At 46.2% G+C, this 13174-nt stretch overlaps 1 protein-coding gene across 6 annotated transcripts in view; it reads left to right on the forward strand.

Annotated features, from left to right (window-relative positions):
• Nucleotides 1-12410, forward strand: part of SIRT5 (sirtuin 5) — a 70077-nt gene extending 57667 nt beyond the window's left edge. For 5 of the 6 annotated variants that reach the window (XM_039231870.1, XM_039231866.1, XM_039231868.1 and 2 more), the window contains 3 exons: nucleotides 584-707; nucleotides 2778-2893; nucleotides 4492-5035. In XM_039231870.1, the coding sequence (XP_039087801.1) occupies nucleotides 584-707; nucleotides 2778-2893; nucleotides 4492-4645 (394 nt within the window). In that variant the 3' untranslated portion in view covers nucleotides 4646-5035. Of the gene's footprint in view, nucleotides 1-583; nucleotides 708-2777; nucleotides 2894-4491; nucleotides 5036-11911 lie in introns of those variants that run through there. The other variant, XM_039231872.1, reaches the window with a different exon arrangement.
• The last annotated feature ends 764 nt before the right edge of the window (nucleotides 12411-13174 follow it).

A 13174-nucleotide genomic window follows, 5' to 3' on the forward strand; every position in this document is an offset into this window, starting at 1 on the left:
GACGTGCCGCAAGGTTAGGTACTAAATCTTGGTTTGCTGATGTGAGGCTTAGCCCATGTGACTCCATTTTTGGGCCCATGGTCTCTCTTTAAAAAAAAAAAATTTTTAATGTTTATTTTTGAGAGGGAGACAGAGCACGAGGAGGGGGAGGGGCAGAGAGAGAAGGAGACAGAATCCTAAGCAGGCTCCAGGCTCTGAGCTGTCAGCACAGAACCAGATGCGGGGCTCAAACCCACAAACTGCGAGATCATGACTTGAGCCGGAGTCGGATGCTCAACCAACTGAGCCACCCAGGCGCCCCTCTCTTTTTAAATCCAGTTTAGAAAGAGAACGCTAAGGTTCACTGAAACACATCTGTCAACATGTCAAACCAGGGCATCCAGACAAAATAAAAACTTTATAAGGGCCGGAATGTTCGGAATAAGCTCACGTGGTCCAGAAGGGGAGGGATAGAGGATAAGAAGAAAGTGAGCGCCTTTCTGGACAGACTGGATTGGGGGCAGCCCCTAGCCTTCCTCTGGTCCAGTGGGGCAGATCTGGGAGGGCAGGGGTTAGGGTTGGGTGAAGGTTACTGTCCCTACAGGTGTGAAGAGACAGGGTGCCAGGGCCTGCTGCGACCCCATGTGGTGTGGTTTGGAGAAAACCTGGATCCTGCCATTCTGGAGGAGGTTGACCGAGAGCTGACCCTCTGTGACTTATGTCTAGTGGTAAGTCATGCCCGTCCCTGATCCTCGAGATTTTCCGGGAAAACCAGCACTGGGGTGGAGTCCGTTGTGTTTTTCATCTCCCCTTCCTTCCCTCTCTCTTCCCTTTCCTTCCTTCCTCCTCCTAATGTGTGTGTTGAGAGGTTTTGTACCCTACAGAAGAATTAAGAAACAATGAATACAGGGGACGCCTGGGTGGCTCAGTCGGTTAAGCATCCGACTTCAGCTCAGGTCATGATCTCGTAGCTGGTGAGTTGGAGCTCCACATTGGGTTCCGTGCTGACAGCTGAGCCTGGAGCCTGCTTCAGATTCTGTGTCTCTTTCTCTCTCTGCCCCTCCTCTGCTCACGTTCTGTCTCTCTCTCTCCTTCAAAAAATAAACATTAAAAAAAAAAAGAATGAATGAATGAATACTAGTTGGTCTTAAATGTGAAACTATGTAAGACCACGTCTTGGCCTTTGCAAAGACCTTCCCCTGCTGCCAAAAATAATGAAGAGAGCATGTAATTGGTCCTGATTTTGAAAGTAATTATTACATTTGAGAAAATAAAAAAAAAAGTGTGACATTACAAAGAGGAACTTAGAAATCACCAATAATCCTACCATCCAGACATAGCCACTGTTCATATTTTAGTATTTTTCCCCCCTAGATCAGAGGTGAGAAACTGTGGCTGGTGGGCCAGATCTAGGCTGCCACTTGTTTTTGTAAATAAAGTTTTATTGGAACACAGCCATGCCCATTCTTCTATGGATTGTCTGTGGCTGCTTCCACACTCCAGTGGCAGAGTTGACTCTTTGTGATGGAGACTGTATGGCTTCTAAATCCTGAAAAAATTACTATCTGGCCCTTTGCCGAAAAACATTTGCCCACTCCTGGTCTAGACCTTTTCTTAGGTGGATGTATCCATATGGTTAAAAATTCAAAAGTGGGTTCCTACTGTACGTTCTGTTTTGAAACAACTTGGTTCATGTAGCACTTCCGCGAGCATATAACGTGTCAGTACATCCACAGATGTGCCATCTTTTCACCAGTGGCATGGTGTTCTACCACGTGGATATACAATGATGTATTTAGCCAATCCTCTATTATTGGACGTTTAGGCCATTTCACATTTTTATATTTTAAATAATGCTGTAGTGAATATTCTTTTGTTGTTAATTTTTTTAATGCTTGTTTACTTTTGAGAGAGAGTGCGTGAGTTGGGTGGGGCAGAGAGCAAGGGAGACACAGAAACCAAAGCAGGCTCCAGGCTCTGAGCTGTCAGCACAGAGCCCGATGCGGGGCTCAAACCCACGAACCGCGAGATCATGACCTGAGCCGAAGTCGGACACTTGACCGACTGAGCCACCCTGGCGCCCCTGTGGTGAATGTTCTTGAATGTAACTCCATGCATGCCCTTCAAATCATTTTCTTAGGATGTATTTTTTAGAAGTGGAATTAATTGGACGGGGGTATGCATATTTCAGAGTTTGCTTAACATGTCTTTAAAAGCAGAAGCACGTTCTCATGGGTGCACGTTCGTTCAGACAGTATTTGGTGAGTGCAGCCCAATGTTTCAGTGCCCGTGTTCATCTCGAGCGCTTAAGTGAGAAAAGCTGGCTTGTACAGCGTGTGCTGGTCTTTCCGTTCTTGTAAAGCACATTTATAAATATGTATCTATAGGGAAATCCCTGAAAGGATATATATCAAAATGTGAACAGTGGTTATCATAGGGTAGCGGGATTATGAATGACATGAATATATTTTTTCTTTGAGTTTTCTAATGTTGAAAAAAAAAAAAAAGCACATGGGTCATTGGCATTACTTCACAGAGCCGACACAGAACCGGGCCATTGATCTGCCGTTCTCTCCATTGTGACCCTTTCCGCCAGCACGTTCTTCCAGTGATCAGCCGACAGGATGCCTCTTGCCCCCCCATCTGTGACTTGGAGGCTCTCTGTCTGTTTCATCCAGCCAGCTTTCCTCCCATCTTGTAACCCCAAACCAGCCTGAGTTTCCATAAGGTTTTCTGGAAGAATGCTTCCTCTCCCCGTAGGATGGTCATCTGTCCATTTCCGTTCGTTTGCTTTGTAGGTGGGAACTTCGTCCGTGGTCTATCCTGCCGCCATGTTCGCCCCACAGGTGTCTGCCCGCGGAGTGCCAGTGGCCGAATTCAACATGGAAACCACCCCAGCCACCAACAAATTCAGGTACAGGGACAAGGTGGGAGATGGCTGGTACTGAGCATGCTTAGACATGTCATCTAAACACATCTTACCTACTGTTCTAATTTAAAAAGAGAGAGACAGACAGACAGACAGACATAGACTATATGTTTTCTAACTTGGTCTGTAGTTTTAATGGAAGAACAAAATCTCCTGCACTGTCGACTAAGGTAGCTGTGTCTTTTTACAGGGAATTTGCCTTAGGGCTTTTGAGGTTCACATTTTGAAAATTCTTTGATTAGCATTTTGAAAGTTCTTTGAGTCCCTAGGCTTTGATTTCATTTGTATTTTTAACTGAGATTTAGCAATGGCGTTTGGGCGTAGGTGAGTTGAATACCCAGCACAGCCTGAGAGATGCCCATACACCTGCGTCGCTCTGTTCTCACTGTGCGGCGTCTTGGGTGAGCTCCTCTTTGGTCGAATTGCCAAATAATTGTCAAATTGCCAGATGTCCTCAATATGAGTCCTTGGGGCCGTGTCATGATATGGATCCCTTCTCCCGTACTTGTGTGGAAAGTGGAGACCATCAGAGTATGCGTTTTCAGAGTTCTGTTTTATCCTCACTTTCCTTTTGCCTTCTTTTTTCACCCTGACTATTGCATCTTCCCTTAGTTTATGTATTTTTACCAGTCTTCTTAATTCTTTCCTAGAATGAGGTAGAATGTGAATAACTCTTAAAGAAATATGAATAAATAAAATGGAAAATTTCACTGAAACTTAAAAATTTTTCTTAATTTTTTAATGTTTATTTTTTTTTGAGAGAGAGACAGAGCACAAGTGGGGGAGGGGCAGAGAGAGAAGGAGACATAGAATCTGAAGCAGGCTCCAGGCTCTGAGCTGTCAGCACAGAGCCCGATGTGGGGCTTGAACCTATGAACTGCAAGATCATGACCTGAGCCCACGTTGGACACTTAACCGACTGAGCCGCCCAGGCACTCCTGAAACTTCTGGTCATTAGTTCAGCCAGTAGTTTTCACCTCAGCAACATATTTTAAAAATACTGACGAGTGGGTACTCCCAGGAGACACTGATGTAATTGGCCTGAGGTGTAGTCTGGGCATCGTGACTTTTATCAGTTTCCTAAGAGGATTCTAGTGTGCAGCCAAGGTGAGAACCAGTGTTGTGAGTCTTCACTGGGATAAAAAAAATGTGCCACAGACTGTGGGACCCTCTTCGGGTGAGTTGACTTGAATCTAATCGGCTCCACGTCTTTTTAATCAGCTACAGTTCGTGTCCTCAGCCCGCCTCCTCATTTGTGCATAAGTGGTAGGAACTGGCAAGATGTCCCTTTAAAAAATTGCCTTCAATTATAAAACCGATTCTTTTTTTTTTTTAATATATTTTTTTAATGTTTTATTTATTTCTAGGAGAGAGAGAGAGAGACAGCGTGAGCAGGGGGGGGTCAGAGAGAGAGGGAGTCACAGACTGAAACAGGCTCCAGGCTCTGAGCTGGCAGTCAGCACAGAGCCCGACGCGGGGCTCGAACCCGCAAACCGCGAGATCATGACCTGAGCGAAAGTCGGACGCTTAACCGACTAAGCCACCCAGGCGCCCCTAAAACCGATTCTTTGGAAACTTCCCAGGAAAAGAAATATAGAAGATGAGAATATGTGGAAGGCCATTCACGTTCACATTCATGGACCAGACGAATTAATATTGTTAACATGGCAGTGTTCTCTACCTCGATTTACGGATACAGCTCGTCTCTCTCAAGATCGCAGCTGGCTTCTTTGCTAAAACGGGCAAGGTGATCCTAAAATCCATACGGAAATGCAAGGGACCCAGAACAGCCAAAACAAAAAGAACTGAAAAACTCACACTTTGCAAGTTCATCAGTTAACTTACCATGAAGTTACAGTTACGCAGACTGCATGGTGCTGGCATGGAGACGGACGCGTGGGCCAGCGGAGCAGAATTGAGAGTCCAGAAATACACCCTCAGGGTATGGCCGACCGATTTTTTGGAAAGGGTATGAAGACAATTCAGGGAAAGAACAGTCTTTTTAACAAACGGTGCTGGAGCAGCTGGACAGCTCCCTGCGAGAGAAGGCCTGGGACTCTTTCCCCACATCACCTACAGCGATCAGCCCAGGTGCATCAGAGGCCTACACATAAGAGCTAAAAGTATAAAATACTTAGAATATAGGAGTACGCTTTTTTGACCTCGAGTTAGTCAAAGCCTCCTTGACATGACATCAAAAGCACAAGTAACACAAAAAAATGGATAAATCGGGGGCGCCAGCGTGGCTCAGTCAATTAAGCGTCTGATTTTGGCTCGGGTCATGATCTCACGGTCTGTGGGTTCGAGCCCCACATCGGGCTCTGTGCTGACATCTCAGAGGCTGGAGCCCTGCTTCGGATTCTGTGTCTCCCTCTCTCTCTGCTCTTCCCCTACTTGTACTCTGTCTCTCTCAAAAAAATAAACGTTTAAAAAAGAAAAGAAAACATACATCTATACAGAAATGTATACATGAATGTTCATAGCAGCAGTGTTCAGAAAAATAAAAAAACAAAATTGAAAAAAACAAAAACAAGAAGAGGGGGTGCCTGGGTGGCTTAGTCAGTAGAGTGTCCAACTTCAACTCAGGTCATGATCTCACGGTTCGTGAGTTTGAGCCCCATATCGGGCTCTCTGCTGTCAGAGCAAGCCCACTTCAGATCCTCTCTTTCCTTCTCTCTCTGCCCCTCCCTGGCTTGTGCTCTCTCTGTCTCACATTAGAAAAAAAAAAAGAATATCAGAATCCTCCAAGAATGGGATAGGACAAACTTTCTTTTCTTTTTTTATTTTTATTTTTTAAATTACTTTGAGGTGGAGGGGTGCAGAGAGAGAACGAGAAAGAATCCCAAGCAGCCTTTGTGCCATCAGCACGGAGCCTGACTTGGGGCTTGATCCCACAAACTGCGAGATCATGACCTGAGCCAAGATCCACTTTCTGAAGGAGGTGCCCTGGGAAAAACTTTCGAAGGAGGAAGTGAGCTACATCCCCAGTCCCTGTCTTCTATGTGCTTTATTTTCCACCCTATGCTCTCCAGCTCACCTCTAAGAAGTATAAAGACTGAAAACAAATCATCATGGTAGAAAAGTAACAAAATTCAGCTAGGGGGAAAAAAGAAGAAAATAAAAGCAGAGCGTTTGCACAAGCCAGGGGCTGGCGTCTACCTTCCGTGTCCTGGGCTGACCAGCAGGGACTGGCATGCGTTGTGTGTGTCTTCGTGTGAGGGGCCATTGAACTTGGTAGTTTTCCCTGCACGTTAGAAGAGAATCCTGGTGTATAATAATATCATTTCATAAGTTGGGCCTCTTAAACGACAGACCCCATTCGGCTGCTGCTGTCTCTCAGCTCAAATCGTTCAGCTTCACCTCCTAAAACTCTGTGTGTCTCCTTTCAGACAGAACGGCCACTTGCCAGTTAGCAACTTTGGTCAGAACGGACAAGCTAGCCATTGACCGGCACCTACCCCAAGAGCCACCTTCTGTGGCTTCTCTGATGGCTGCGGCTGTCTGTACCACAAAGTCTGGGAATTTTCCCAGCTGGGTGTAACTGACCGGCGAAGACAGTCGTGTTTTTATCTAGGAGTCATCAAAGGTGACATTTAGAAGAGACACAGGTGATTTTCTTACCCCTTCGCAACTTTCCAAACAGGGGGCCAGGGCTGGAGCGATGACGGGTTCGAACACGCTGCTTAACAAGGGCAGGATTGTCTCTTACGGCTCATGCGTGGTAGACGTGGGGTGAATTTGACTCTAGGTCAGTGCTCAGCAAACTGCTTCCTGTAGGCCAAATTTGCCCCGCCATCTGTATTTGTAAATAAAGTTTTATTGGCACTCGGCCATGGCCCTGTGTTTCCGTCTTGTCTGCGGCTGCCTTTGCACTGCTGAGTCGTTGCGACAGAGACAGTCTGGCTTAAAACACGCACTCTCCGGCTCTTCACGGAAAAAAAGTGTGCCAACAGCGGCTGTAGGTTAATGAGACAAACCAAAACTGGAATAGTATTTCCTTTTAACCGAATTTTCTTTATTACCTAAATGGGGGAGGGGGGGCCGGAAAAGGGGCTACACTCTGGACATGGATCTCACTGGACATCTGAGATCGAGCACAAGTCGCTTAGATTCTTTGCCCCCATTCTCATTTACAGACCAAGTGACAGATTTTGCCTCCCACAGAAATGTATTAATATTCTCAAGGCATTAATTAGCTCCAGTGTTTGTCATTGTCGCCATCCCGATGGTGGTCTCGGGTGATTTCTGGCAAGCCATTACGGCTGGTGTAGACGCGAGCCGTTTTCAGCTTCAGCTAGGGGGTTCAGACTGTTTGCTCAGCCCCTGGGTCCTTGGCACGTGAGGGACTGTGCCTTTGCTGAGGCAGAGATGAGGTCTGCTCCTCAAGAGGCTGGCGTGCTGGGCCTTCCAAGTACCTGGCCCCCACCCCCCACCCCGTGCCTTGTGATCTCCATGTTGTTCATCTTGGTATGTCTCTAAACTTCGGAATTTAGTCGAAGTGCACAGATATGTATTTACTAAGCATCTAGGATGCCCTAGACACTGCCCCAGGTGCTCGGGCTGGGATGCATCAGTAAACAAAGCAAAAAGTCTCTTGCGTGAAGGCGGCACTAGTGGTGGAGGCAGACTGTAAGCTGTAAAGCAGGATAGACGTGCAAGTGCCGTAGCAGGTGAACCGGGCAGAAAGCGGAAGTCAAATTGGCGGGGAGCCGACAGGTTGCAGGATTCAGTTGAGTGGTCAGGGCGAGCGCACCGAGGAGACTTCTGAGCGGGCTTGCGGGCGGTGAGGGGGTGAGCTAAGGGCACCGTGTGGCTAAGAGCTGTCCAGACACAGGACCACCTGGAGCAGAGACCCTGATTCCCACCCCCACCAGGACAAAGCAGGGCCTGGGGGGTGTGAGGACCAGCACTGAGGCCAGTGTGGCCGGAGTAGGGGGAAGGAGGGTGAAGATGTGGTCAGTGAGGTCAGGAAGTAGCACGTTTTCCGGGGGGGGTGGTGGTAATGAAAGAAAGTGAACTGCCAGTAGCAATTAGAAGTCTAAGGAGCTCTTAGCTCGAAGGTGGTTTTATAGGGGCACCTGGGGGGCTCAGTCGGTTAAGCGTCCGACTTCCGCTCAGGTCATGATCCTGCGGTCTGTGAGTTCAAGCCTTGCGTTGGGCTCTGCGCTGACAGCTCAGAGCCTGGAACCTGCTTCGGGTTCGGTGTCTCCCTCCCTCTCTGACCCTCCCCTGCTCACGCTGTCTCTCTCTCAGAAATGAATAAAACATTTAAAAAAATGTTAAAAAAGGTACACGTATATGCCTTCGTAAAATATACTTAAAGATGCCCAGCGAGATTTAATTTTATTTAATTAAAAATATGTACACTTAGAGCAAAACTACATTCATCTGGTTCGTTTCGCTTTGCTCGATGGAGCCGAAGGCCTTTTCTCTGAGCGGGGGCCCTGCTGATTACGCAGTTCGCCTTTCTTGCACAAATCATGCTCTTAATCCTCCCAGTCACTGCCCCCCCCCCCCCGCCCCTGCAGATAAAAATCACCCTAGGCGTTAGTTTGTAAAACGAAATGGACAACCAAAACACAATCAGGTCCCAAGGCCTGACCTACACATCCTGAATCAGAATTTCCAGGGCGAGAGGAGTGTTTGTTTACTAGACCAGCTGCCAGGTGACTCTTCTCATTAGGGAGTCTTGGAAGACCCTGGGTTATAACCTCTGTTTGGGTATTTTTCTGCCCTTTGTTTTTTTCTTCTTAAAAGTGGGGCAGGAACTTACAGAAAAGGAATTCATGAAGCAGGCCCCCCCCCCCAGTCCTTCCCACCTACGCTAATTAACGGAATTAACAGAATTATTTTTAGGGAACTGCCGTGCCTTTCCAAAGCGTACAAGATATTTTCCTAGGAATAACCCTCTCTTAACAACTATGTTTTGGGGCTTTATTGCATAATTTTTACTTTAAGTTGATAATTATGCTAACCGTTAGAAGCGGCATGAACAGATTCCGGAACAAACACAGTAGACCCGGTCACCCTGCTGCTGCTGGGGGGTTGGGGGGTGAGAAGAGTGCTACAACATGAGTCTTCAAGCACTTTTGTTCACGTAACTCTTTCACATTTTTAAACGTGACATGTGAACTTTCGTATCTGAATCCGGTAAAACCTTGGATCGCGAGTAACTTGTTTTGCGAGTGTTCTGCAAGACGAGCAAATGTTTCTAACAAACTTTAACTTGATAAACGAGCGATGTCATGCGGCACGACTCATACGTGATGGGAACATCCCATGATCACAACTGAGCCAATGGTTCTTGAAATCCGCTTTGATATACAAATGCTTTGGATTACAAGCGTGTTTCCGGAACCAATTATGCTCGCAAACCAAGGTTTCACTGTAGTTGAAAACCATGTGATTCTAGGTGTATTAGAAATCAAATACTGACATGTTATAGTAAAAATGCGTTATAAAAAATCCATTATCATGGCTTTATTTATTTATTTATTTATTTATTTTAATGTTTATTTTTGAGAGAAAGAGAGAGAGAGAATGGGAGCAGGGAAGGGGCAGAGAGAGAGGGAGACACAGAATCCAAAACAGGCTCCAGGCTCTGAGCTGTCAGTACAGAGCCCGACACAGGCCTTGAACTCACCAACCACAAGATCATGACCTGAGCCGAAGTCGGACGCTTAACCGACTGAGCCCCCAGGCGCCCCATCATGGTTTTAAGTGTATCCAGTCTGAGTGTCACAACTGCTTGATATCCACCATCATCTATTTACACAATAGATATACAAGCCCTTTTCTTTTAGAAATTTTTTTTTCTTGAGAGAGAGAGAGACAGCAGAAGCAGGGGGGAGCAGAGAGAAAGTGAGAGAGAGAATTCCAAGCAGGCTCCCCTCTGTCAGCATAGAGCCTGATATGGGGCTTGATCTCATGAACCATGAGATCATGACCTGAGCCACAATCAAGGTCAGATGCTTAGCTGACTGAGATACTCAGGTGCCCCCCCTTTTAACAACCTTCATGTTTTCTTCTTCTTCTCTTTGAATTTGTATTTTCTATCCTACTTTCACTACAGAAATTTATATTAATGTAATATATGTTTATGCTTAAAAATCTTTTGTTAGCTATATATCTGCAGCAGAAAATGGTATCTTTTATTTTCAATTTCCTTAAAACTTAAAAAATGTTCTATTAAAAAATTTCTCCAGATTGAATTATCACTACAGTAATTTGTGGTAAAGCTGTTGAAAACAACAGATAAATAATACATTTTGATTAATAATTCCATAAAAGTGAAACTTTATTGGAAATGCATCTTTTAATGTTTTACTTATTTTTGAGAGACAGAGCAGGAGCGGGGCGGGGTCAGAGAGAGAGAGAGTGAAACAGGATCTGAAGCAGGCTCCAGGCTCTGAGCTGTCAGCACAGAGCCCGACGCGGGGCTCGAACTCACGAACCGTGAGATCATGACCTGAATCAAAGTCGGATGCTTAACCAACTGAACCACGCAGGCGCCCCCAGATCCACCTCTTAATAGATGCATGGGACATGAAATTTTTGCATTATTTCGTGTGTCCCTGGATGCGTGTTAGAAGGAGACAGTTCGGGGCACCTGGGTGGCTCAGTCGGTTAAGCTTCCGACTTCAGCTCTGGTCATGATCTTGCAGTTCGTGAGTTGGAGTCCCACATTGGGCTCTGCGCCGACAGCACAGAGCCTGCTTGGAATTCTCTCTCCCTCTCTCTGCCCCTCCCCTGCTTGTGCTCTCTCTCTCTCTCAAGATAAATAAACTTCAAGAAAAAAAAGAAGGAGGAGATCGGGAGATCGTTCATCTTGTTGCGGCCCAATCCACCTGCAGGCACCGGAAACAAATCTGTAGTTAGATGGGGCTTACCGGTTCTCTGCAGATGAGGGAGGCTGCAGAGGGACGGGGCGCCTGCCTCCAGACCAAGGAGAAGGTGCAGTTCCTGAAGGCTTTGGAGGGAGGGTGGACTTCAGGTGAAACTTACATAAAGCTGTTCTGGGGAGACTGAACAGCAAGTGGAGCTGTGTGGTAGGGGGTCAAGTGCAGGTTGGCTGCCAGTGGGCACACAGGGTCCTGTTTCCCGGGAGCCTGCAAAGTGAAGGTAGGCGTGGAACGCTGTGTCCAGATGCCCCTTATCTGAAGGTCTGCACCGGAACTGGAAGTCAACCTTGCTGCTCAGGGGCAAAGTGACTTAGATCCTCCAAGCACATTTATCCTGTGCCGCGGTCATTTCCAACAGAAGTTTCAGGTAGTGTATGATTTTAGAGGACAAAATTCTTCCCTAGGTTAAAAAAAAAAAAAAAAAAAAAAGCAGTTGTTACTCAGAAGGGGGTTATTATGACACTTTGCAGCTGGTCCTGGGAAAAAATACTGTTTTCTTTTTAAAAAATTTTTAAGGTCTATTTTTGAGAGAGAGGGAGAGACCGAGTGCAACCAGGAGAGGGGCAGAGAGAGGGAGACACAGAATCCGAAGCAGGCTCCAGGTTCCAAGATGTCAGCACAGAGCCCGACATGGGGCTCAAACTAATGAACCACAAGATCATGACCTGAGCCGAAGTCGGACGCTCAACTGACTGAGCCACCCAGGCTCCCCTCTCTCATCTTTACTGCATGACAATGTGCTTTTAATGTAGTATATAGATTTTGCAAAGCTTACAGTTTCCGTTATGAGGTTGGCAATACTGTCATAAAATGCACTTTACGGTTATGTCTCCCCCACCCCTTAAAATAAAATTCGTGTTTACAGCGCCTGAATTCTAGGCAGTTTGCTTTCCTAAATTCCCTTGATTTCTGTGGCCGCCCTGTAATGAAATGTCTGCATCTAAAGCGGTCAGAAGCTAGTTTGAAAAGAGTGGGAACAAAGTCCACAGTACCCTATTTGTGAGAGTTGGGGTTTTACTTTGGACACAACCAAGAAATGTGTGACTGGCTGAAGCTGTATGTTCGTTTTGCTCCTAACTCTGCTGTATTTGTGCTATTTCAGGTTTCATTTCCAGGGGCCGTGTGGTACTACTCTTCCCGAAGCCCTTGCTCCTCATGAATCTGAAAACGTGTCTTAACGCATCCTGGGGAAAGAAGAAATTGTAGTACATCTGAGTACAAACAGAGGAGAAACAATCATGGGGATGGTGAGCTACATGTTAGAAAAATCTAGAAATCACCTCCGATTCCCTGGCTGGAATCCCAGCTGATGATAAGTGATGGGGGTTTAGAGGGAACAGTCGCATACGTGGTTAGAAGGAGAAGTCTGTGACCAGCGCAGTTAATGCATGTTATTTTGTGTGGACGTAACACACAGGGTATCTCTCGTGTTTGGTCGGTTATCAGAAGGGGAAAATATTGTGATTATATTATCTTTTAAAGAAGTAATCGTGCTGATTGTATTGTTGCTGTCTCGGCAAAGATAGAAGTAGAGGGGTAAAATGTTGGAATTTCTGATTTTTGTCAAGTTTTGGTGGAAAATAAAATCACTCTCTGTAGTAGGTGATTTCTTGTATGAAGATGTTGCCCCAATGGACATCTTTGTGGGCGTTTCCTTTTTGGTGTTTTCCTTGTTTGGCTGTCTTACCTCACAGTGTGTGGGATGACCCTACAACAGAAGTCACGTGAGGAAGGAAGAGAAAAGTAGCATCGAGATAGAAAATCATGGGCGCCTGGGTGGCTCAGTCAGTTAAGCAACCGACTTCAGCTCAGGTCATGATCTCACGGTTCATGAGTTCGAGCCCTGCGTCGGGCTCTGTGCTGACCGCTCAGAGCCTGGAGCCTGCTTCAGATTCTGTGTCTCCCTCTCTCTCTGCCCCTCCCTTGCTCGTGCTCTGTCTCTCAAAAAAAAAATCATAAAAATAACGTTTAAAAAATCTTTTTAAAAAGATAAAAAATCAGGATGAAAACATAATTGATGCAAATATGCGGATTCCAAGGTAAACACAGCTTCCTAAAATTGAGCCCCGGCCTTCTTAGCAGCCAAGGAGGAGAGGGCGAAGGGGTCGCTGACTAGTTTTCAGTATCATAAACACAGAAGCGTACAGTCTGTGTATGGGAAGGCCCACCAAACTCTCCCAGACACTGAATTCTGAAGAGTTTTTTCCCCCCTGTGGACTTTAAAAAATTATGCCCATACTGATTTGGAGTAAAGTAGTAAAACACAGCTCTCTGCTCAAGCCTCACTGTCTAATGCCGCATCCAGGGCCCTGGGAATGCCTGCCGAATGGCCTGACCGGGAACAGTGGTCTTCAATAAACAGTGG

This window comes from Hyaena hyaena, unplaced genomic scaffold, assembly GCF_003009895.1.
Source record: "Hyaena hyaena isolate Hyena2069 unplaced genomic scaffold, ASM300989v1 scaffold_60, whole genome shotgun sequence".
Lineage (NCBI taxonomy): Eukaryota > Metazoa > Chordata > Mammalia > Carnivora > Hyaenidae > Hyaena > Hyaena hyaena.